The 24,281-nt window shown below is 40.8% G+C and overlaps 1 protein-coding gene and 1 long non-coding RNA gene across 2 annotated transcripts in view; both read left to right on the forward strand.

Moving 5' to 3' along the window:
• The first annotated feature begins 1,507 nt into the window (after positions 1-1,507).
• On the forward strand, positions 1,508-9,133 carry LOC140002932 (uncharacterized). The gene is made up of 3 exons (XR_011810632.1): positions 1,508-1,961; positions 4,980-5,124; positions 7,227-9,133. It is a non-coding gene; the product is annotated as an uncharacterized lncRNA (long non-coding RNA).
• Positions 9,134-21,406: 12,273 nt separating this feature from the next.
• Positions 21,407-24,281, forward strand: part of ITPRID2 (ITPR interacting domain containing 2) — a 41,819-nt gene continuing 38,944 nt past the window's right edge. The window contains exons 1-3 of the mRNA XM_027461105.3: positions 21,407-21,545; positions 21,724-21,996; positions 22,097-22,145. Of these exons, the coding sequence (XP_027316906.3) occupies positions 21,771-21,996; positions 22,097-22,145 (275 nt within the window). The 5' untranslated portion in view covers positions 21,407-21,545; positions 21,724-21,770. The remainder of the gene's footprint in view (positions 21,546-21,723; positions 21,997-22,096; positions 22,146-24,281) is intronic.

The raw sequence follows: 24,281 nt of genomic DNA on the forward strand, positions 1-24,281 counted from the left end.
ACAAATGAGGATGCTCTGGTTTCTTTAGAGAAATATTCTACTAGAGTGCCTGAGGTCCACATTTGAAGGTTGTCACTACTTTCTGCCATGTGCTTTATAAACACAAGTACCTCACCCCAAGTACAGAGACAGCACAGGGAAAACACAATTTTGAGCAGTTGTAAGTTGAGTGAAGGATGGAGCTAACAGAGAATGAGAAAGTAGAAGTTGGAGATGAATCTCCAATGTAAGGAGCAGATGTGATAGAGGAGAGCAGGCTCTAGAAAGCTTGGCTATAGGATGTCTGTCTTCTGGGTGGCTGTAGTGAAGCACAATGGGCTTTTTCAAGGTGAACGGACATTCTGCTACAGTAAATAAAATGCAGCTGATGGCAGCCTTCATCTGTGTATTTTATCTGTACTGCCGAAGGTCTAGGGGCAGCTAAACCTTCCAAGAAGTTCCTAGGTTCAGTCAGATGTTGCTCAGATGTGAAGATGAAAAACACTGAAAATAAGATCTTCATTACATAGCCCATAGTGAGATTTTCTGCAATTTGTTGCTATAAAGCAAGGGCTAGTATCAAACCTTTCTTAATGAGGATTTGCCAGGCTCACCCTGAACTGATGTCCAGATCTCTGTGGGATCTCAAAGCAAGGGAGAGACTAGTTTGGATGGGAAGAGGAAGGTCTGCATAAAGTAACTGTACAAGACCAACTCAGAAATGTGAGTGGATGGGTTAAAAAGATAGGAACAAGGAAATATCTCTTCAGAGAAATGGCAGAATCTTAATATATGGCAGTGTGGCAATTACTTAATCAGGCACCAACTGGACAAATTTTTAGACAATAACAGAAACAAAGGGGTAGGAATACCTAAACTGAAGGGAAGAAAATACATTTATTAACAGATTAAAAAATGTGTGTGTGTGTGTGAGAAGGGGGGGGGGGGGGGAGAATGCTTTTAGTCTCTTTACCTGTTTCCTCTAGTGTTCCTGTTTCTTCTTGCTTTTTTTGGTATTTTGAGCATCAGAATTCTTGCTGTATTCTTGCAGCTTTGAAAGCAAATGGGAAATCACTAGTCCCAACCCTGACCTTAATTCCTGTGCTACAATACAGAGACAACCCAAGGGAACTTTCAGGTTAGTTGGACGTTCCCTATCTTTCTATTTAGATTTTTGTTTTCACTTTCCTTACTTGACCAGCCTCAGTGTTGGCAGCTAGCACAAATTAAATTTATTGTGCGATCTTTATCTCTGGCATTGCCCTCTGAATGGTCAGCCCGATATCTCCTATCCTCATAAAGGCAACCTAGCCCTTGTAGATAAAATCTCATGTACTGTGCAGCTCTGGTGTGTCTTTGGGAGTGCTCAGATATACCAGGAACTGCTGAATGGCCTCCTTTCTTCCTCCCTTGATTGCATGGTGGAGGTGCTGCAGCCACTGTCCTGATGGCAAATGTCCTCTGGGAAGAGCACAAAGCAGAGAAGTCTTCTGCTAAGGCTGGAAAGTTTCAAAGAGACAGATGAATATCAATGGCCATGAAGTTTTAAACAGATCTCATTAGCTATGTTTCTGCTGGAAAGAAAAATGTGGTGGGAGAGAGGTCTTTGATTCAATAACAACATTTTATTGTTTGTACAACAACAGCAATCCTAGAGTAGTGTGCAACTGATGTGCTTAATCCCAGTAAAATCAATTGATGGGTAAGGTAGGAAGATGTTATTAGCATGCACTTGTGTATTGAACTATAGATTTAGGACAGACTCCTCTGAACTCAATTGAGAATTGACTAGGTTCAATTGAATAAACACTTTATCTTCCTTGCTAGCATTATTTTGTGATTTTTCTTAAGCAGAAGAAGAGGTGGTGGTCTTCGGTACATGCTGCATTTATTGATTGTGGACTTACAAGCAAATCTCTTGATTTCAAACCTTTCAGCTGGTTGAAATTAGTGAATTAGTGAAACTCTAAGTGAAACTCCAGGTGAGAGATTTTTTTTTTTTCTTCCAACTTTTAACTGTTGCAAATGAGTTATACTGTTTTATTCAGAAAATTATATGTTTTTACCAAATGTACTGCTGCCTAATTGGTCTCCTATAAGCCTTTCTTTTGTGCGTCCTCTGAAACAACCTGTGCAGAGCTTAAATAGATTTTAAAAGTTGCTCACTTAATTATTGTTTGTAGTTTGGATCATTACCTGAAATGTTATCTGTCTGGAATTAAAACATAGCATTGGTAATTTGAGAAGTCCATACGGCCTCTTTTGAAATGGCAATTTTTTACTGTTTCTTTTCAAATATCTCTGCTAACAGTCAAACAAATGTACAATTTATGAAGATGCGTTTTAAAGCTCTGCTAATCTACTGACCAGCTTCAGACTGTAGTTAAAAACATGCCTGGTTGCACCGGAAAAACATCTTCTCAGCAAACTGTCAACTTTCTTCTGGGTTAAAGCTCATAAACGTTTTTTATTTATGAAGATTTTAAAAAGTTTGTTTCCTGTTTAGTTTCATAAACCAATCATGACTTAATCTGTTACATACTGCTAAGTAATATGGGTTCAATTAGTTCACTTTTTATGTCAACCCTTTGTCCAGGTCTGCATTTGCAGCTTTTAACTCTTACAGATTTATTTTCATGTATTCAGTTTTTAACTCTGAGACTTGGAAAAACCTAGTGTACAATTTATCACACTAGTAATATTTTTCTCAAAGGTAAAGTAAGACCAAGTAATCTGTTGTATTAACTGTTTCTTTTTAAAGAAAAGGCAATTATGTATTTGCCTCAATTTGACTTATTGAACATGTCTAGGCTGTTATTTCTGGACTGAACAAAGAGTTCTGTGCTGCAGATCCTCAGCTGAACATTGTTTTCGTATAACAACTGAGGTTTCAAGCAAGTAGAGCCTCACTGTGATGTTAACCAGAATATTATCTGTTTGGGTTACAGAATTTTCTTACATAATGTGCTTCACTGTTACTTCCAGAGTTCGGCAGCTGTTAAACAAATATTGCCACAGAGTGTCTGCAGATTTCAGTGTTTAATTTCCTCTGTGCTATTGTTTGTCATTCAACAAAATACAAGTATGTAAAGTTGATCAATAGGGAAAGAAAGTGGCTTTTTTAAGTGGTGTCCTGGAAAAAAACCTATGTATTTCTAATCCATGCATTCTCTAGCTCTTTCTCCAAAAGAGGCAATGTAGGAAGCAATAGTTATTTTTAAGGTACAAATTACTTTTTCCTTGATGGCATGCTAAAAATATCAGCAGGTTCATGGATAGGCCAGCTAGGTAATGATGTCTGTGGTGCTCTGAGGAGCCCAGAATAGGTTCTTCAGGATGGCTTTCCTGGTGGAACACGTGAGTTCCTGTGCCCGAGGCATGATTTACATTTTTTCTTAATGCTATTTACTTGATATTATTTCCTAGTTAAGTAATAGCTTTTGTGTGAATCATAACTACTTTGTTTCAAACTAATAGTGACTACTTTGTCCCATAAGAATTTAAAAATGGAATTGGTGCATGAAAATAGTATCAGGCAAAGAAGGTATAGAGGAGAGGCTGAGGGGAAGGAATCCTCCTTGTTGCTAGAAACCCCTTATGGTTCCTTGTAGTTAGAGAAATGTGTTTATGAACTTATTAGGGATTTTTGCCAACTCTTGAACTTAACCTGAAAGGCAAAACTACCACTGCCTTTAGGATTTAAACCTGAAACAGTTACACTGATGAAGAGAACTGCCTGTGAATGGAGGACAGGTGTCTGACAGTGGATGGTGGCATATCACTGGTAAGGGATAAGAGGGAAAACAAGGAAAAGAAAGTAATACTCTAAAAAAGAGACACTGAAGATGATAGAATGCACTAGCTGGAACAAGCCCTGAACACAAGATTTTCAAGTAGTGGTCATATTTTAATAGTTTAATAGAAATTAGTAGAAATTCCAACATGCTCAGAATTAATTTGAAAAAAATTCCAAGCATTTCTTTTTCCACAACTCCATAGTAATAGCTGCTACAGGAGGGACATGTAATGAATCTATTGAATCAAGGATTTTAGAAAGGTTATAAATAAAATGTATAGGCTATTTTTTAGACTGCTTTCTAAATGAACAATCTAATCTCTTGTCTGTGTAACTTCATTATCAGTAATTGAAAGGGCTCAAATATTTTTCCTCAGGTTTTAACAGCAGATGTGGACTAGTCCAAGTGCATTGAGACTGTTTTTCCAGTTACCAAGAGACAGTTTTCTTTGAGAATGCCCTGTGTTATGATGACAGTCTTGGTGCCCTCAAGTTTTCTTAGAGGGTGCAGGGAGTCAATGTTCTGGTAACTCTTACCCCTGAGAAGAGTGACGTGAGCTCAGATTCACTAATGTATGGAGAGCACCAGCAGGCAGCTGCTGATGTTCAAACATGTTGAATGTTAAAAGGCTTTTGTTTTTTTTGTTCTGCCAATTACTTTATACCTTCAGGAAAAGGAATTAAGTTTTCATGATGAAAAGAAGATATATTTTATTTGAAGATTGTTTTTTTTTTTTTAAAAAAAAAAGTTTAACAGACTAATAATAAAACCATTCCAAGCTGCCTGCCAGCTACTGTGAACAATTATTTGCTGATGTTGTGAGTGCTGTGGCTGTACTTTAAAAGTTTGCTCCCTGATGCCAGTGATCATGTTGCATTGTTCCTCTCCTATTATTGATATCAGAATGTGGGCCAGGAAATCCTGAGTCTTTGGCTCATTAGCCTTAAGAGTTGAGAATTATGATTAGCTATGAGTTAAGGAGTTGGACTCGATGATCCTTATGGGTCTCTTCCAACTCAAGAGACTTTATGATTCTAAGAATGTTTAATGGAATGATTGATGGATGTTTGATAACCTTTTCTAAGTGGATTACTTTTTTTTAATTTTCTTTACAGTTGTAGGTATTACACTTTGGAACTTAGGTTTTTGTTTTTTAAATCAGTCATCACTTTTGTACATTACTTGTTCCTTCTCTATTCCCAGCTGGCTGCTTCACAAGTGTGACTTGTACATGAGTAAGATGTGCTGATTGCAGTGGGGACGGCAAAAAGCACAGAACTGGCATTGAAGGTTATGGTGGCTTGCAGGAGGCAGCATCATAGAATAGCCTGGAGGCACTTGCTGGAAGGTAAGCTGTGAGCTTACAAAGTAGGCTTGGACTAAAGGTTTGGTCTGTAACTTGTTATTTGGATGGTGTTAAACTCTGGAGAAGCTTTTCAGGTCTTCTCAGTCTTGGATGTTGTAAACCACAGGTGTCAAAGCCTTTCACTGTACAGAGGACATAATCTCTCAGTTCAGGCCTGTGAGTGCTGTTCCTGCAGCTGAGCATCACCTGTACCTTCAAATGGAGCAGCTGTCCTACGTGCCTCGGCACAATCTCACAGGCTGTCATCTTCATGCTCAAATATGCCTTAGTATGAGTTAGGGCTGGAAACAGACACTGTAGTTACCCACTGCACAACAGAAGTGTTCTTGGCACTTTGTAGAGACATATTGTGACTTGCCATTTCTCTGTGAGCAATGATTTTTCTCTGCAAATACCATTATGCCTTTTTTTTTTTTTTTCTCTCAATTTTGTGCTGTCAAAGCCTATATCTCTTTCAGAGATATAGGATACATGGACAGTTCAGCTGCAATTCCATCCTCTCCTCTGTATCATCAGACCACAAGTTCACTCTTCAAAAAGTAAATGCGTATCATATTCAGAGTGAGCTGTGGGGTCCAGTTACCATGTTTCCTGTCACTCAGACAATCTGACAGAGGAGGCAAAGAGAAATGCACTCTCTGTATTGGTAACAAGTGCTGGCTATCTCTCTATCTAGCTGAAGTCATTAATATAGCCTGCTGCTGGTGCAGGTTCAAGGCATTCATCCTTGAGAATCAGAAATGCTTGCCTTGAATCTACAGTAGCTAAATATAAGAAGTGCAATATTCTGTGTTCCTTCACAATGCTGGGAAGAACTCCAAAGGCCTGGTTTGAAGACAAGAGATGTGATGTCCATACATGGGGGTAAAAATAGCATAAGAGAGTGATTGGAAATAATATATTCAGCCTACAGCCATTAAAGGGAAACAGTAAGTTGAAGCAAATGCCTCTTGATTATTTGCTTATAAGACTTCTCAAAAGTGCTTGTTCTAGCCCTGTCACTCACAATCCATCTTGAAGCTGAGGTTATTAAACCAGGCAAGGGTCAGTCCTTAATGATTCCCTGTCCATCTTTCTTTTAGCTTTGTCCCATGTTTGCCCCAAACTGTAGCTTTCTTAGCAAAACTGCTTATAAAAACTTCTTGAAGAAACATCTTGTTTCTAACAACTCTTTAGTATGAAGCAGCACTTTGATCATTACAAAACCTAACACCAGTCCCACCACCTCTGTGTGTCTCCCTCCTGCTGCTGCTGTTTTCTCTCTCCAGCTGGAACTCAGCTCCGACTGTTTACCACTGTCCCCCGTACATTGCATATACAGTCGTCCTCATCCCTCAGCCAAAGGAAAGCGATTCTGTGGAGGATCTTTTGTATTTTGATCTTCTGAGAGTTTTCTATTGCTGTTAGCTCCTTGACATTTCTCCCTTTACCATGCTTAATTCAAAATGAATAAAATTGCATTTTCTTCAAGTTTTAATACATCCATAAAATGTGAGAGTAACAGGTTACAAAGCTATGAAAGATATCCTGTTGTTAGCTTATTTTTTGTTATTTTGTTTTGTTTTGTTTGAAGGCCATCATATTTCAATTACTACCTTTAGTACAGTCATCGCTCCTCCAAGGTGTGTTATGTGCAGCTGTAATGTTTGTGGCAAGAGCTGTCTGTAATTAGTGCACAGCAAGCTAATTTTTGTAGTGGTTCTGCAAGTGGTTATAGAGCAGCAGAATGCACACCAGCAAGGAAATACATAACAAACTTTTCACTCATTTCATAACAATGCTGAAAATTACAGGATTCTTATTCTCTCCAAACTTTAAACAAATGACTTTTAGATTTTTTAATTTTTATTTTTTTAATTTTAAGTCATGTCTGAAGGGAACCATATGCTGCAATCTCAAGTCAAATTAACAAGCTGTAGAAAAAGGTTACACAACTATGTGCAAATAGACAGCTGTTTAAGCCACCCAACCAAAGGAGAGCCAAATCTGATAGAAGAATATACCAGAAACTATGCTTGTATTTACTCAAAATTCAAATGACCTGAGATTTCTTTTTTCCTTTCTCCCACCCTTTTGCGACCCAGGTAAATTGACTTGGATGCTTTTTGGAGAGAGCAAATGGTCCTGAGAACAGCCTGGTTTATGAAGAGGTAAGAGCTGTCTGGAAGGTAGGAGGTGGGGGAAGAAGGCTGGACTGGTGCTTTTCTGCTCAAGATTTGTGTAGAATTGTCCTTGAACTTTTGTTATTTCACATCTTAGCTTTGCCTCAGGTTGTGATTATCCAGAAACAAGTGTTGGACACAGCTCATCAACGAATTTGCTGTATCTCATTGCTTTAAGGTTGATATAGGCCTCATGCAAGATGAGTTTGGTGTACAACATGCCTTCTCTAGTAACATCAGTCTGATAATGACATTTGGTGAATATTCTGTGATGTCCATTTAGCTTTCTTTTCCTAAAATGCTCACTTTGCAGAGAGAAGCAGCAAGAAATATTGTCCTACTGCGAGCAAAAAAAGAGGTTGAAGAAACAATGAGCTCTTGCATTTGTTAGCTCAACTATTGGTTCTTTGTATGTCCACTCACTCAGAGCATAATTGATGGAGCTTGAATCCATGTGCATCCACCACATTCTTCCATCAATCAAAGCTGCACATGTGGCTTTGTACCTGCACTGAGATATGTGCCTGTGATATGTTCCTCAATTGTTTTACTGAAGTAATATGGGAAAATTCAAAACAGATCTCCTGAGGCCAAACTTCAGCCTGAAGAATCATTTCACTAATGCTTGCCCTGCTTTTCTTCTCTAAGCCATGTATTAAAATCTGAGGACGCTGTTGTTTTTTCCAGAGACAGAAAATCAGTTCCTAGTAATTTAATCCCAGTCCTTCATATAAACGCCATAACATCTCTAGGAAAGCAAAAAGAATCTGTCTATAAACACTAGAATTGTCCCCAAATCTAAACATTTGTTTGAAAAATATTTATTTGAAAAATCTTGAGACCTAACAGTCTCTTACATAGAGACTGTAAGGTAGTGACACTGATGTTCATTTGCCTTCCACTGGTGCTGATTTTTGTTTTTTCCAAGAGTGCAAAGTATCAAGATTTCTACACCATCTTTTGTGATGATGGCTGAGTTGGATAATTGAAGGGCTAAACAGCTCAGTTCTTCATGCCTTGCATCCTTCACACACTGGTCTAAAGCACAGCAGGACGTTGTTGAGAAGAAATTAAAGTGGGATGGTAGCATTGCTGGAATTTCTTCCTCCAGTCTCCCACTACTTCATTTTATTCTGTTCAAATGCTTATTCCAAATAACCACAGTGTTTCACTCAGACTTTTTCTAGACACATTAAATGTACATTAATGGCTCTTGCATGGATGATGTATTTGTAGCTTTAGGGGGAGGGAAGGCAAGGCCACTTTGATATCAGTTTATGTACCACATAGTTTGCTTCTTGGAAAGCTCTAGGCCATTAAGAGTAGAAACTACACTGGAATATGTTCCATATGGCAGTTTCTCAGGTACTGTGAAAGCTAACCCAAGTTAATGATTAAAATGCATTTCTATCAGTCTTTCCTTTAAGATGCAAAAAAAAAGGTTGGAGTTTTCCTTTTAATACTGTCATCTTTTTTTTTTTTTTCTCTTTTTTTTTTTCTCTGTGTCACTGTCATTGTTACCACAGCATTCTTGCTTTTTTGTTGTGAAATATTTCATCTCAGTAGACAATCAAATGGGAGGAGGGTGGCTTTGCTCTTTAAGGTACTCTTGTATAAAAATGAGCCCTTGGTGATATCAGTGATTGATGGAGCACTAATAGCACTGGCAGCTTTAAGGTTCCTATTACGGAGTAATACTGGAAAATGCCACATGCTCCCTTCGTCCTTGCTGCACATTTTCCTGCACTGCTGTCTCTCTTTGGGCTGCTGCAAAAGATGCTGTCCTTGTGCTCAGCAGAGTCAGCAACCACTGCACTCACAAAGACCTATTTTGGGATTTGTCCCTGTCAGAGGGACTTTCAGAGGTTTAAGGTGTAGCAGTAACATGGAAGAGAGATTAAGCTCAAAACCCTGTTTTGATACTCTTACATTCTTTGGGGCATTTACCCTCTTCTGTTATAAAGCAGAAGGTTTTAATTTGCCTGCCTGACAGGATGCTCTGACCTCATGACCACTGGATGGTGCATCCTCTGTAATAAGAAGCCTGGAAAGGAACCATCACCATTACAAATATAGGAACCAGGTGTAAACACTCAGAAAAATGAACTTTAAAAATTAATATACTTCAGGTTTATTTAGTTGCTTTTTTTTCCCAAAACTGTTCTGCCAGGAAAAAAAAAAAAAAATCCACGTATAAACCAGGAGACTTTCCAGCGTCTTTTCCCACTATCACCAAACCAAGGGGAAAAGCTTTGTGCTGGGAGTCACATAAAATGTGGAGAGAAATAAATGCAACTCTCCTCTGCTTGCAAGGGCAGCTCCTCAGCCCCATCTTATGAGATGAGATAAAGCTGTGGACATTTGCTCACCACCAAGCTGCAGTTTGTTGGCTCTGATTTGTGATCACCAGAGCTGATATTTACTGAGACCACACAGCCTTGAAAACTTTAAAAAACAATAACAGCAAACTATTTTTCAAAGAACAGGGGTACGATCAGGTAGAGAGAAGTTCAGGAGCCTTTGCTTGCTGATGCTTTCGTGCACTGTCTGGAGTGGGGTCCAGCCTGCTCCCTCTGGCATGTGGGCTGCTTGACTTCATGTGCCAAAGATTTTCTTGTTCTGTGCTTTGTCTAGTGTATGACTCAGATAGCTGTACAGTTCATGGTGGGATCATTTAGACCTAGTGCAGCTGTGCCTGCTGCTGGAACAGCTACTTTATATCCCAGGCAGGTCACAGCACAAGACAAAGAGCAGCTGTGCTGCCAGCCTATGAGTCAGGAAGCATCTGCACCTTAGAAGAAAACTGTCAATTATACCAACAGATTGGTCACCTTAATCCTCCAAAGTTACTAAAAAGATGCTGATCAGTTCATTTCTGCATGGTATTGTAAAACTGTGTGACTAGAGCTACCGCATAATGCTTTAAAGTGGGCAGTACTTTTGAATTAGCATCTACTTTGTGTTTTCACTTTTTATTTTTTTTTTTGCTAACATTAGAATAAGGAGATGAATTAAACACCTTTGCTAATAAGCATTCATCTGACTTCATGGCTTCAGCAATTCATTTCTGAGGATTTACCAATGGAGCAACTTAATCACAAAAAAAAAAAAAAAAAAAAAAAAAAAAAACCTAATAAAGGAGAACTGAAAGTTCATGTTTTTCTCAGTGCTGGTTGGTGACAGTATTTTGGCTTGTGATAAAAGGAAACAAATTGTTGGGCTCTGAACATCTTCCTCTTCTCCTGGTACAATTTTTCAGCTATTAAGAAGCAGTTGTTTTTTCCCTCAAATCTTTGAGTGTTTCTGGTCAGAAACGCATATTTTGTGCTACAGCCATGTTGTCTTTCTACAAAGACAAATTCCTGAGGCTGGGATACTGGGAATGGTCTGAAAAACATTGTGCATTCTTTCTTCATTTAAATAGAAGAGACACAGAAAACTTGCAGAGGATGGGGGTGGAAGAAAATTTTGCTGTTTACTCTTTTCCAGAAGTGGGTGAGAAATTTAAATACAATTGAAATTAGATGGTTCAGATGGTCTTTGATGGTACAAATGAAGCTAGATTTATAACTATTTTGTTTCAGTTGTCTTAGCTGTTGAAACCTCATGCAGTCTAGCTAGGGATGAATAGGAGCTCAGCTAAAGTTGCCAAAAGCTTCATATTTGATTTTCCAGCAAGCAGTAAGCTTAATGGATGTGTTTACAGTGTAACTAATACATAAGCATTGATTTTCTAGAACCAATGTATCAGGATACCCTGCAACACACAAGGCTTGCAAGTGGCTGCAGTATGGATGCTGTGAAAAAATCATCTATGTTTAGAACAATTTACTTCCTTTTCTAATTGACTTCAGAGGCAGAATTGCTTTATCAGCAATTTGCTGCTGGGAGCGCAAGGGCCTTTTGTGAAGCAAATGGGCTCTGGCCTGGCAGGAGGGGTTGAGGAGGGTGGTCTGGGCCCTGGGCTGCAGGACTTGTGCCGGTCCTTGGCGCTGGATGGGCTCTGCTGCCTTTCAACTCAGACAGAAAACAGGAGCACAGCGGAGCCACTTCAAAGTGTTTTTTCGGGAACACCACCCTTTGTCAGGCAGCACCAATTCCCTAAGCACCATCAGTGTGTTGGAAATAAACATGAACTCCTCCGCTCTGCTTTTATTAATTGCTAAATGTGCTTTGTGAAAACTAGCTAAAGGGTGTTACCAGCTTACAGCTTTGCCAAGGCAGTAAGGTGGAGTTGCATGTGGGAATGAAGCCTTGTTTAATCAGGTTTTATAATTACAATTTTAGCTAAAGCATGTTGGGTCAAGCAGTTCCTGTTTTAATGTACTTACTATTTAGTCTTAAGTTTAAAAATTTACCAAACGCCTATTCAATAACCATTCCTTACTATTGTGCATTGATCATCTACAAATATACATGCAATATCCGTATGCTGTATTTTTGTTTCTTCATTTTCACTTCTATAACCAGGTTTAGACATCAAATCCAGTCCACTCAATTTTTTGAATTGGTTTTAATGTTGGTAGCTTGAACTCATAATAAAGATGGGTGATCAGAGAGCAGGAACGGAGCTTTTCCCTCTCTCATATGATGGGTGCAGTTTGGTTTTAGTGTTTTCCTAATTGGCCTGTTAGATAAAGAGCAGGTTTATACCCTCTGTGGTGAGGTGTAGAGAGGAGACACTGTAGAAAAATTAAGAGCAGTGGTCTACAGGTGGTTCATACGCAAGCAGCAATTTAATGTCTTTGCCTAATATGTTTTGAGTCATAAAGTAGAGGGCTAGAAGTGCTCTGAATATAGAAATATGAAAAAACTTCCCAGTCTTAGGAGGAATATTTTCAGATTTGAGACTGAATGACTTATTTTCAAAATTGTGAAAATGTGAAAATCCCAGCAGAAACTGCTGAAGGCATGAGTGACCAAGCACAGGAGCCAGAGCTGCGGTGCTGCAGAAGCATGCTGGGGATGGTAGCAGGTGAGTTCGGGTGCCCGCACTGGCCCAGCAACTCGCACAGCAGCCACAGAGCTGGTGCCATAAAGGTTAGCTATTTATAGGCAATGGGAAGGTTTCTGCTTTGTATTTGTGACTGCAGGTGAGCAAATACATGGAAAAACTGTACATTCATTCATTTGTCATCTTGGCTCAGCTGATAAATCACCGGGTTTCTTCCCCAGTAGCAGACCTGTGCTCTTGATTTCTGGATTTAACATCTCTAACCAAGACATCTGCCAGTAGCTCTGAACAATAAGGTTGGATAGCTGCTTTTGGTTTTGTTATATTTTTCTAAGGTTTTGAAAACAGCATGTGAAATATTGGGGGTGGGGGGTGAAGGGAGGAGGGGGCAGGTGGAAGCAAAACCTTTTCCAAAATCTTTTTTTCTAAGAAAGGAACATACAATCAGGAAAAACAAGAAACTCATGTTTGTCAGGAATTAGAGCCTAAAAGGTGGCTTGACATTTTCTTTCTTTTTTTTTTTTTTTTTTTTCCCCAGCTGAAAGCTTCTTTGGAGCCTTAATGCAGGATTAATATTTAAAGTATGTTTGTACTATCATGAAGTTAATCGATGGAGGGTGAGCAATCCTCACTTAAAAGGCACAGACATGGAAATTGGTGCGTTCTCCACAAGAGACTCTTAATGATTTCCTTTCAGAGGTTGTGCACACTATCTTAATTATACAGAAGCCTACGTAAAGGTACCATTGGATTAGATCCAACAAAAGCTAAAGCAAACAATATGACAACGAAAAGGGCACTTGCGTCATTTCACTTTAGCATTTATAATACAAACAATAACTGGCAAATAAAAAGCTTCTAGACTGTGGTGTGCTCAGTAGTGCCAGGATAATTATTCCTTCACATTTAATCATTTAAACAAAGAATGCCATAACTGAAAATACGGGGACAGTCTTTCTTCTGTCATCATTTGTCTGGATGAAAGCAAGACCTTCTTTCAGCAAGGAGGTGTGCTTCCTGTAGCTCTTTGCTGCCTAAATGAAGTTAATCGCCTCTAAACTTCAGATAAGCCTTTCTGTGTGATCTTGTCCTGTGTGCATGAGTGCACACATCCACCAACAAAAATGTATTGGAAAGGCTGGTCGATAAAGCCTGCAGGGAGATAGAGCTGCTGCAGCTCTCATTTGAGATGCCGTTGCTTTCTGTGAAGGCTAGATTTTGAGACACCCAGTAATGTTAATTGACATGATCATGGTTCCTGCATGGTAACTCTGGCATTCTGATCAAACCCACCTTGTGAAGCCAAGGCTTTTGGATCCATGAAACTCCAAGCTATTATTCTGGAGAACTCAGCTTTAAAATGTGACCTTGGCTGTGGCAGTGTGCCATTAACATACTTTGTCTAATAACTGAGGGGGAAAACGTCCAAATCTTTACACACTATTTTCTAAAAGGATACTGATGTGGTATCAAAGGTCAGGCCTCTCCAGACCTTAATTTCTCTGCATCTTTGATTGTTATGTGTATTTCAGTGTTAAAAAAAAAAAAAAAAAATGTTATCACAGTATTCCTTAGCTCCTTGGAATGGCCAAACCATCTGGATGGTGCTGGGGGCCTTCAGAGGATGGTAGGTAGAGGAGGGGGCCTCCCTCTTCCCTTACCAACATTTCTTACCTTCCTCTGATCACTTTGGTGGCAGTTCCTCAGAAACTTCAGCCTTTCACGGAGGCTGCAATGCAGCACACTGTGGCAGGCTCCACATCCCCAGGCCTTACTCTTGTTGCATACGTGGCTCTTTGGCAGTGTACCAGCATGCGTTGAGGAGAGAAGAGCAGCATTTTCTGTTGGAAGGCAGGAGGATGCACAGGCCTCCTCCAGCTTTGTGCAAGTTGTAATTTCTGAAAAGGGGCATTTGCAAGATGGGGTGTACACAGACAAGCTCACGGAATTAATGGCTATCAGTGTGACAGCACTGACACTCCCTACATGTTAGAGGTTAGTGTGAAGCACATCTGGTCCCTACAGCCACCAGGGTATGGGACAGAGGAAGGGAGGACCATATATGACATGCTTCTCTATCCAGAACAACTGCCTTCATCCATGGAAGGCTCAAAATTGTTTTAAACATTAGTAATGCATTTTGTTTGTTTGTTTATTTGTTTGTTTTTAATATAAAACAAGTTTTCCAATACTGGCAAAGCCTTATATACGATCAGTGTTTGAAAGCTGACTTCTTGCTGGTGTCAGGGAACCCTGACTGAAAATACTGTGACCCATCCATTCCCGTGATGAGGGTAAGAGCCTGCTTAAGAAAGAGCCATGCACCAAAATAAGCTGTCACAGTCCCAAGCATCGTCCTCTAGCAGCAGTGATAAGAGCCTTGGTAAAAGTATGTCATGTTCTTATCCCTTAGGTGTTATGTTGTGCAATATCTGCCCTAATCAAACTAGCTTCTGACTTATTTACACAAATGGCAGAGTCCTTATCTTTAGTAGGGCAGTTTTTTCTCACCCTTCCATATCTACTGCCCACAGTTTTCTGTGTGTGATAATCAGAGCCATTCCTGCAGTAAGTGATTGAGTACTTGGAAAGAGGCACAGATGTTAATGTACGTGCGAGAGCACTCGCTAGCTGCAGGCAAGTGGGAAGTAAGAGCTGCAGAAAGTAAGAGCACTCTGGGATTAACCAGCCTCTTAGGGAGAGTGTGCAGGCATTGAGTATTCCCACTGTAGAGCAAAGGAAAGTTTTCCTCTGGATGTCAGAAAATTTTTGTTTGGGTGTTGTTGTTTTTTGTTTGTGTGTTTTGTTTGTTTGTTTGTTTAGTTTGGTTTGTTTTTCATGCTGCATTCGGACTTTCAGTTAATATTTTAATTTATTAAATGGATGGGAGAATCTCTATCAGAGTTCAGGGACTGGAGACATGTTAGTTTGAATTAATTAGTGCTCCCAAAGGCAGTATTAATTTAGTATCTAAAGTGGGCTGAATAGACAAAACCCTCTGATTTAGCACCAGAAGGCTTGAACTTCTATGTAACAGAGCCATTTCTCTGAGCAGCACAGGTTCTGTTCCCATTTGTAGGTGGCATCGCTTTCACTACCACCAGTCCTTTCTGTGCTCTTTAATGAGCTATGTTTAAAGTTAATGAGACTTCTGTGCATGAAGAGTTTGCCAGCCAGGACTGAAGACAGCAATGAGGTACCTGATTAGTACAAAATGTGATGCTTTCATGTCTTGGACTTCTGCCCAGTGGGAGCCACTTCTGTTGGCCACATCAGATAAATTCACATAAGTCACCAAAGAATTGCAGACCAGGAATGGCTGTTGGTTGCTACTGGATCAGACTAGACTCTGACCAGCCAGCTAGGGAAATATCCTGCACTCCAAACACTGGAGGATCCATTTATAAACATTTAAAAATACATGCGACAAGATGGAGCTGTTAGACTGGAATATCCTCTTTAGAATGATACCGCCTGACCATTAAATGTCTATGAAAAAAAGATTTAAATAGCATAGTGACTCACCAAGAAGTTATTGAGCTGGGTAAATAAATCTTTCTTTAGATTTTATTGATCGGTGTGAAAGAGCTTGTGAAGTAAAATATGTTTTTTTCTTTAAGCAGCTTCACAGAGGAATTCTGGCCTTTGCACAGCGTTTTTGTTTTGTTTTGTTTCACTACCCTTAAGTTCAGTAGTAGTTAATTTATGTATAATAGGGGAAAGATGAATTTTTTTCCTTTAATTCCAACATTGTTTTAATGGGGATAATATACCGATATTTTAAACATAATTTTTTCTTCTGTTTCTTGCCACAATATTCTTTAATCAACAATCTTTTATTGGCCAAGTGCTAGTCTAAAGGAGCTATGAAGCCTGGACTCCCTCCCTCCCATCCCCCTGCTCCCACTGCCAATGATGGAGTTTATACCAATGGCACTGAGCACTATTGTTTGAACGGATGTCTCAACATCAAGTGGATGTGACTTATACCAAGTAATACAAATACACCAAGACTGCCTAGCCCATCCTAGCTGTGGTTTTAATTGGCAGCTCTCTCTATTCTCAGTTTAGAATTTTCTTCTCATGTTTTTTGTCCTACCACTAGTCACAACTATAAGACAACTTGGTCAACGCCTTAAAGTCAATACTATTATCACTCTGGAATTTCTTGTATTTCCCAAGGAAAGGAAATGCATTAATTTTAGAGCTGAGTCAAGCCCATAAATGAATCAGTATATTGCATAGATATATGACAAAACATTTTTGTAAATAACTGGTCTTGCAAACTGGGCTGCTCAGTTCCAGGTGACAATCAAGGGGCATGTCCTCTGTGCTTGCTTATACACATATATTGTGTGGACTTTGGTGATGAGGAATAATCTCAAGTTTATATTTGGCGGTTTTTTTTTGTTTGTTTGTTTGTTTGTTTTAAATTATAAAGAATAACTGTTTATATAGATTATTTTCCTCTCCTTCTCCAGCCTTAATTTCTGAGCTCACTGGCAAATTTCAGCCCAATGCTAGGAGGGAAGAGAACTTAGCATTATGTTTCAGTCTGTTTCATAAAGCAGATAGTTGGACAGATAAGTGGCAAAGGCTGCACCATGAAGTCTCTCATCAGACAACAAAAATCTATAGAATAGAGACATTACAAATGCTCCAACGATGGAAGACTCAATGGAAGTAAAATATCTACCCACAAAACCTGAATCCATAGGATACTTGATTGTCTCCATTCTGGAGCAGATGAAACTTCAACTGATTCATTGAAAAATAAATAAATCTGTCTGGTGAGTAGAAAATAGTATAGTATGCTGGTCACATCTGGGTATGCTGTGCTGATTTGTTTTGCTGTCCTCTGGATCATTGTTAGGCAGTGGACAGCAAGTACTCCATACCTCAGTGTAAGTTAAAAAGTTGAATTATTTAAAATGCAGAGTTCTACCAGTGATTTCAGTGACAGCAAAAATAAGACAAAATATTGGTAGGCTGCTTTTCGTTGTGGAGGATAAGATAAAAAAATAGCTTTTAAATGCAGGCAAATCTATCCCTTCTCTGTTTTTTGGGTTGTTTCTTTATCAGCCATTTGGAACACAATATTTGAAAAGGGTGAGGGAGAACATTATAAGTGAAATGACTGTCTTGCAGTTCTTCAGCTGTAAAAAGAACACAGAACTCTGTAGTATAGGATACATATGCGTAAATGGACACTGTCCTAGAGCCATAGTCTTGTAAGGATGTTGCTCAGGAAGGGAATGAAAGTCTCTAAAATTAAAGAAGTCTCTAGAATTAAAGAATTAAAAATTAACAGCATTGAAGGAGAGAATTCAGAGTCAGTTTTAAAATTGAAATGAACCACACTTAATATTCTACATCTGTGGAGTATTTTTCCCTTAGCCTGCTTTCTTGGCAAAGATCATATCTTCAAAAATTACAACTGCCCATTGACATAGTTCAGTGATGTGAGTGTGTTTACATCTTGGATGATTTAGAACCACTTTTACTCTCTCCTCTTCTATATGGTGTTGTGTTTTTTTTTCATACGTTTATGTACAGTTGGACTCAACTGCCTCCATCCGATTTGGTGGTGCAGCTGTAATCCTCTTCAGTACAGATATCCGGCTCTTCCTTTAGAAACTTCCTCTTGCTATACTATAGTTCTTGTAAACGCCCTAACGGAAGTGTTTTTTTTTCCTCCTTCCTTCTGCTGCAAGAAGTCCTAGAAATACAGGTCACTTTATAAAACAGGCAATATTAAGTTTGAAAAGAGCCCAAAGTGCACTACTATTACAAAAAAAATCTGTATAGAAACATCATGTATATCACTTATATAAACAAAATGACTGGCAAAGCTATAGACACTGTCTGAACACTTTAATTTATTAGAGTAAATCTGCTAGATGCTTTTCCATCCTTTTTATTCCATATGTTTGAGAGAGAACATCTGTCTGGTAACAGTGATGGTTCCAAACCAGTATAGGATTTTCTTCTTTGTAAAGAAAGATACTGGAATGACACTCCAAATGCAATTGCCTTTAACTTGCAACATTTCACTTTAAATACATAATTTAAAAAAAGAAAACATTTTGAAAAATGAAATGCATTATGTTGTTTCATGAGCATCATTTTCATTTAGTATTTTATGGAACATGTGTATTTTATAGGGTGCAAGGAGACTCTCTGTTCTGCCTTAGCAAATTACCTTTTCTGTTGCTTGATTTAGGTTCCTGCAAGCTTTGATGGTATGAAAAAAAAATAAGGTTTCCTTTTGTATGTTAAGAAAATCCTTAAAGGACTAAAATGGCAGATGCTCCTGGAGTGCTTTGTCAGTATTCTGAGAGAGACAAGGATTTCAAAAGGCTTAACACAATATGATCTTAGGGGTCTTTTCCAACCTTAATGATTCTGTGATTCTAAATAGAGGGTGTCCTATGAGACACAAGAAAATGCTGGTTGATCTTCTGCTCTTGCTAGAAATAGGACAAGGGTGCTGAGATGCACTTGGAGAAGCTAGGAAGTTTCCAAAGCAACTTGAAGAGATATCTGCATCTTCCCAACAACCATCGCCTTGAAGGAGCCTCCAGCCTTTTGCTTTCATTTGCAGATGCATGATAAGTATTGGAGAAGTCAGAAGACCAAATTACCCATCCCTGAAGTGGGCCATCAAACACAGAATATCACAAAAGACAGTACAAGACCTTTCTCCTTTGACACACAATAGCTATTGCTGGTATCTTGCCAGGTTGTCATTTTCATTTATAGTATAACAGAGGCCTAAGTAGACTTTTTTTTTTTTTTAATAGTCTTGACTCAGAAAGAAATTGCTTAATTTAACACGGTGCATTTACTAAAATGGAGCTGTGGAAACTTTAAAGATGTACATGACACCATGCTATGTGTTTCTTTGCATTCTCTTGCTCTTGAACACACACCCTGCCAAAGCAAATAACTGCACAATATTTATCATAGTTTTGTTACTATGTAGGAATGCTTTTTGTTATGATGTTTGTTAAGGTGAACTATTTGTTAGCTCCTCCTCTCTTCTGTGTGGAAAAAACCAACCACATTGAAATCCAGTTGTAGTTGGGATATATTGCTGACTGGGAACTGCTTGTCCCAAGATCAGACCTACACTAGGCAGCAGCATGAAGTTTCTCCTCTTGTTGAGAGCTGGTTCTCACTGCAATTAGAAAGTCCAATGGAAGTGGTTTTTTTTTTGTTTGTTTGTTTGTTTGTCTTTTTTTCCTTATAGAATCATTCCTCTAAATGTTCCAGCCTTTAAAATTACCCTCAGGTCTTTAGTCAAAAGGCATTTAACAGGGTGTTAGCCACAGCATTGGTATGCTCTGAGCTTGTCCTTCAGGGGGATTCTAGGTTCTGCCCTCTGGGAAATACGGAAGGATCCCTTGATGCCCAGATCCAGCAGGAAAGCAGTCTGCTCATGCCCAAAGCATAGGAAAGCATAGCTGTAGCACAGCAGGGAAGTGCTACTCATGGTGAACTTGGACATTGGGACGAGTCCCCAGAGGAAGTGGTGGAAGTGCCTTGTTTATGTCTCTTTGAATTATGTAGGAATGATTTTTTTATTTTTTATTTTTTTTTTAGATAATCCTGTATCTGAAATAATCCTCTGCAAGGAAATAAAAAAAGAAATCATCTTCAAAGCTTTTTACTCTTTGAAGAACAAAAGACAGTAATTTGATTTAGCAGGATACCTTGGTCTAAATTGTATCTGTGTGTATTCATATATATTTATATACACGTTTATGTATACAGGTCCAATGCCCAGATGACATATGTAAAAGTTTTTTTAATTATCATTATTAATATATTTATTTATTTTTATTATGATGCTAAGCAGTACTGGTATGGTGCTATGGTTATAAACCTATTTCAGGAATCTATGCTGTAGTAATTCTTTCTTATCTAGCTACTGCTAATGTATTTTCAATTTTAATAGTTTCAATAGTAATTTGGAAAAAGCAAGTTGGCCTGTTTTAAGTGACAAGAATTCCTGACAGGATTTTTTTCCCCAGTCACTTATTTCTTTGAAGTACAACTAAGAAATCACCATCTGAAGTGAGAGGAGCTTTCATTACAAAACAAAATCACTTTTTGGTTACAAGTACAGAAAGAAATGAGAAGCCAGACATTTTCCATAGAAAGAAGACCTACTTAATATGGTGAGTGTGCGATCCTTATCCATATAGAGTCAAAAGGGAACTTTCTGGGACGTGATAAAAAGGTGCAAGTGAGAGCCCACGCTGTATGTGTCAGGCATTGCAGGACTGCATTGTAAAAAGCTAGTGGCTGCTGTTTACATTTCAAACATTCCCTGAATATGTGTTGTCACAACAGACAAGCAATTATAGGCAATAATGTCAGTAATTTGTGGATTAAGAACTCCTTAAGGATGTATTGGCACAGCAGACAGTAGCCGCTTTTAGCTTGCAACTGTTCAGCCTCAGCTCTTCGCTGTGCCAACGAAACTGTTACTTCCCAGAAGCTATTGTGTTCCCTGAGAAGCAGCAAAACAATCAGATAGTGAAATCTCTCACACTGCTCCTACCACCCACAGGATTCTGCAGCGGCTCTCGCCAAATGTCCCAACCTCAAAGATTCATTTTTAACAGATATATGTATGGATGCATACGCATAAAACTGAAATATTGGCTATTAGCTAGAGTAACGCTGTGCTAGGCTCTTATGAGCAAACCCAGAAAAATCAGTTTTTAAGACTCCAGGGCTATAAATACACCCGTGTGAAACTTCAGTTGAACAGGAAGGCACAGCACAGCGTCTGGTGGTGTGGGGCAGGTGCTGGGCCCCTAACTCACCTGGCTGGGAACAGACATGGCTCAGAACATGGCCCAAACTTGATAGAAAAAAAAAAAATAAAAAAATGTATTGTGTGAGCCTAGTAATTCAGCACCTTTTCCCGAAGCCGGCAGCAAGAGGGACCTGGATGGCTTCTGTCTCCCAGGTGCCACGGCTGCGGGTGGGCTGGCGGGGCTCAGCGGCAGCCCGCAACCCCCGGGGGTGCGGCGGGGGAGCCCCCGCCCGTCGGCGCGGCGCTGCGCGGTGCTGTGCGGTGCGGAGCGGTGCGGAGCGGTGCGGTGCGGCTCCGCACGGCCCCGGCAGGAGGCGAGCTGCCGCCGGCCCCGCTGCCATCACGTGGCCGCCGGGTTTTCTCCCCGCAGCGGTATGAGGAAGTCACAGCCGCCGCCGCCGCCGTCCGCAGCCTCGGCGGGCGCAGCCTCCGCCGCCGCCTCCCCGCCGCGCGATATGTGGGTACCGCGGGTCGGGACGGGACGGGACGGGACGGGACGGCACGGGACGGGACGGGATGGGATGCAATGGGGTGGGGGACAGCGTGTGTGTGCGGGCGGCACGGCACGGCTCGGCTCCTTTCCCCTCCCGCCCCGTCCCATCGCCTCTCCTCCCCTCCCCTTCCCTTCCCCGCAGGGTGGCTCCGAGCCGCGGTCGCCTCCCGGCGTGAAGCCGCCGTCGCGATGGACGAGCCCCCGGCGGCGGAGGAGTGGCAGGGGGCGACCCAGAAGAGGAAGGCCTGGGCCAAGAGCCGGGACTCCTGGCAGGCGTCGGAAGCGGAGGACTTCTCGGCAGCGGCGGCGGAGCTGGCCCGCGGCGAGGAGGAGGAGGAGGAGGAAGACGACGAGGAAGAGGAGGAGGAGGAGGAGGACCACGCCGGCAGCAAGCTGCCGCCGGCCGCAGAAGCAGGTCAGGGCGGGGGGCGGCGGGGCCGGGGACCCCCGAGGGGCCGCCCCCGACGGCCGGGCGGTTGCTGACAGCCGGCTCTTCTCTCCTGCTCTGCCCGCAGGCCACAGCGTGCCCAACGAGAAGATCGCGATATGGCTGAAGGACTGCAGGTGGGTGCTGCCGCTGCTGCTGCGGGGGGCGAACCCACCTCCCCGGGGGGCGTCGGCACCCCGGGATGCGGAGCGGGCTTCGGCAGCGGTGCTGCTGCAGGGCGGGAGGGGGACGAGCTGGCGCTGGGCACCTTTACTCTCAGTGTGTCATGCAGGGAGGCCGCAGACTTTCTGAAGTCCTCTGGCAGGGGAGGAACTCGGCTCGGGAGAGGAAGGCAGCGTTGTTTTGGAAGCTGCTCCGTGCCTCGCAGAGGGGCTCCAGCTTAATGCCTTGCCTGTTGCCCGGTTCTTGCTCCAGCTTTAAAGAAACTGCTTATGTGGCAGTGGCCTCTGTGCTTAGGGGTCTGCAGGAGCGGTGCAGCGTAGGCTGTCTGGATTTAGCCAAGTCTCTGTCAGTCTGCTACCGTATGGAGCGACTTCCTTAACTCGAGGCGTGGGGCGCGTATTCTGTGATTCTGGTGCTGTTACAAAATACGCTGTGGGTGTTTAGAGAGGGCTGACTGCAGTACTTTTTCTTCAGCCTCGGTCACATAAAAGCATAAATGCTACATCCCGTTGCAGCTGCTTCTCTGCTGTCTTTTTCTCCATTCAGTTCTAGCAGCCCTTGGAGCCAGGGCTGGTGAGGGGAAGTGAACAATTAGCTTTACAGTAGTTAACAAAATTTCAAGATCTCCCTTTCTTTTGAGTGCAACTACTTTAAGATGAAGATTTACTTCTAAGATTAGCTGTGCCTTTATGATCTTTTGATCCAGTAAGCAGCTGAGCTGAGCTTACTTCTGTAACTGAAGTGAGGATTGCGTTCTGGTTGGAGTGTCCTCAGTGTAGTTTTCTTCACAATCTCTCCAGGCCGTGCCTTGGGAGGGGGTGTTGGCAGCAAGAGTTTTGAAATCATGCTGTACCCCAAAATCCAACGTTCAAACCAGACAAGCTGTTCTCCCAAAATGCAAAAATGGGAGAAGATTTTTCTGAATTTACCTGAAATTAGACCTAAAGAAGTATATCCTTGAAAGTCTAATGAAGCATGTCCATAAAGTGTTATAGATTTGGTGCTTTATGAAAACTATTTTTTGAGTTGGGAGAGGAAAAAATGAAGGACCAAAGGGGGAAGAGGCCCTTGAGGGAGAAATGCTTGCTAATGTGGCTGTGGCGCTTTTCTCCGTATCTGCAGGATTTTTGTCTAGAACCTTCCCTGGCACTGTAGTCCTTTCCGCTTTGGTACAGAATTTAAGGAATAGCACACTACTGCAAGTTTGCAGAACAAACATCTAATTGATGGTCACAAATCTTGAATAATAATACAGAGCTTGCTCTTTTATTCGTGTCCTCTAGCAATCTGTTGTTAAAACCAGCTCCCAGCACTTCAGTGGAATGTGTATGCATTGCTGGCAGTTGATTCACGAAATGTGGGAATCTTATTTTACACTCAAATTCTGTATCTTAGCCTTTTGCTGATATAGAGACACAAGCTTTAGTTAATGCTTCTCTGTGAAACCCTTTGTGGCCCTTTCACAGAAGTCTTTTAAAGTGTAGTTATACTGTTGTAAATATTTTCAGAAGAATCTCGTGTCTCATCAGAAAGATAACATTTGAATTGTGTTTTTTTAAAGATCTCTTAAACCAAAATATCTGAGCTGGAGTCAGCCTCTGAGTCTGTAGCATGCAGAGGGCATGCAGATACTGCTCATATCATATGGGAGGTACGATCCCAGCTGCCTGAAGTAGCACACAGTTCCTTGTGTTTTAAAATCACAGAGTGGGTTAGTTTCTATGTATATGGTATACATGGGAGCAGTAGTAGCTAGATACGTGCAGGAAAATGATTATTCAACTTACATTGTTATAACGTGACTGTATGTACAGAAACCCTGAACTGCTTGACTCCTGATAACAATGTATGTATGAAAAGAGGAAAGTGTAAAAGGTGTCAGAACAGCCCTATAGATACTATGCTATTGTTTATAAAAAAAATACTTGAAAACAACAGTTGTGAAAACTTTTGATTGTTTTCAACCAAGACAATTGTTATTTAATAACACTGCTTTTGCTGTGGAGCTTTTTTTGCTACAAAGTGTGGGCAATGTATGCAAACTGATCTGTTTCTGGTCTATTGCACAACTGCTTTCTTACAAGTTAGCC

Source organism: Anas platyrhynchos, chromosome 7, assembly GCF_047663525.1.
Source record: "Anas platyrhynchos isolate ZD024472 breed Pekin duck chromosome 7, IASCAAS_PekinDuck_T2T, whole genome shotgun sequence".
NCBI classification, from domain to species: domain Eukaryota; kingdom Metazoa; phylum Chordata; class Aves; order Anseriformes; family Anatidae; genus Anas; species Anas platyrhynchos.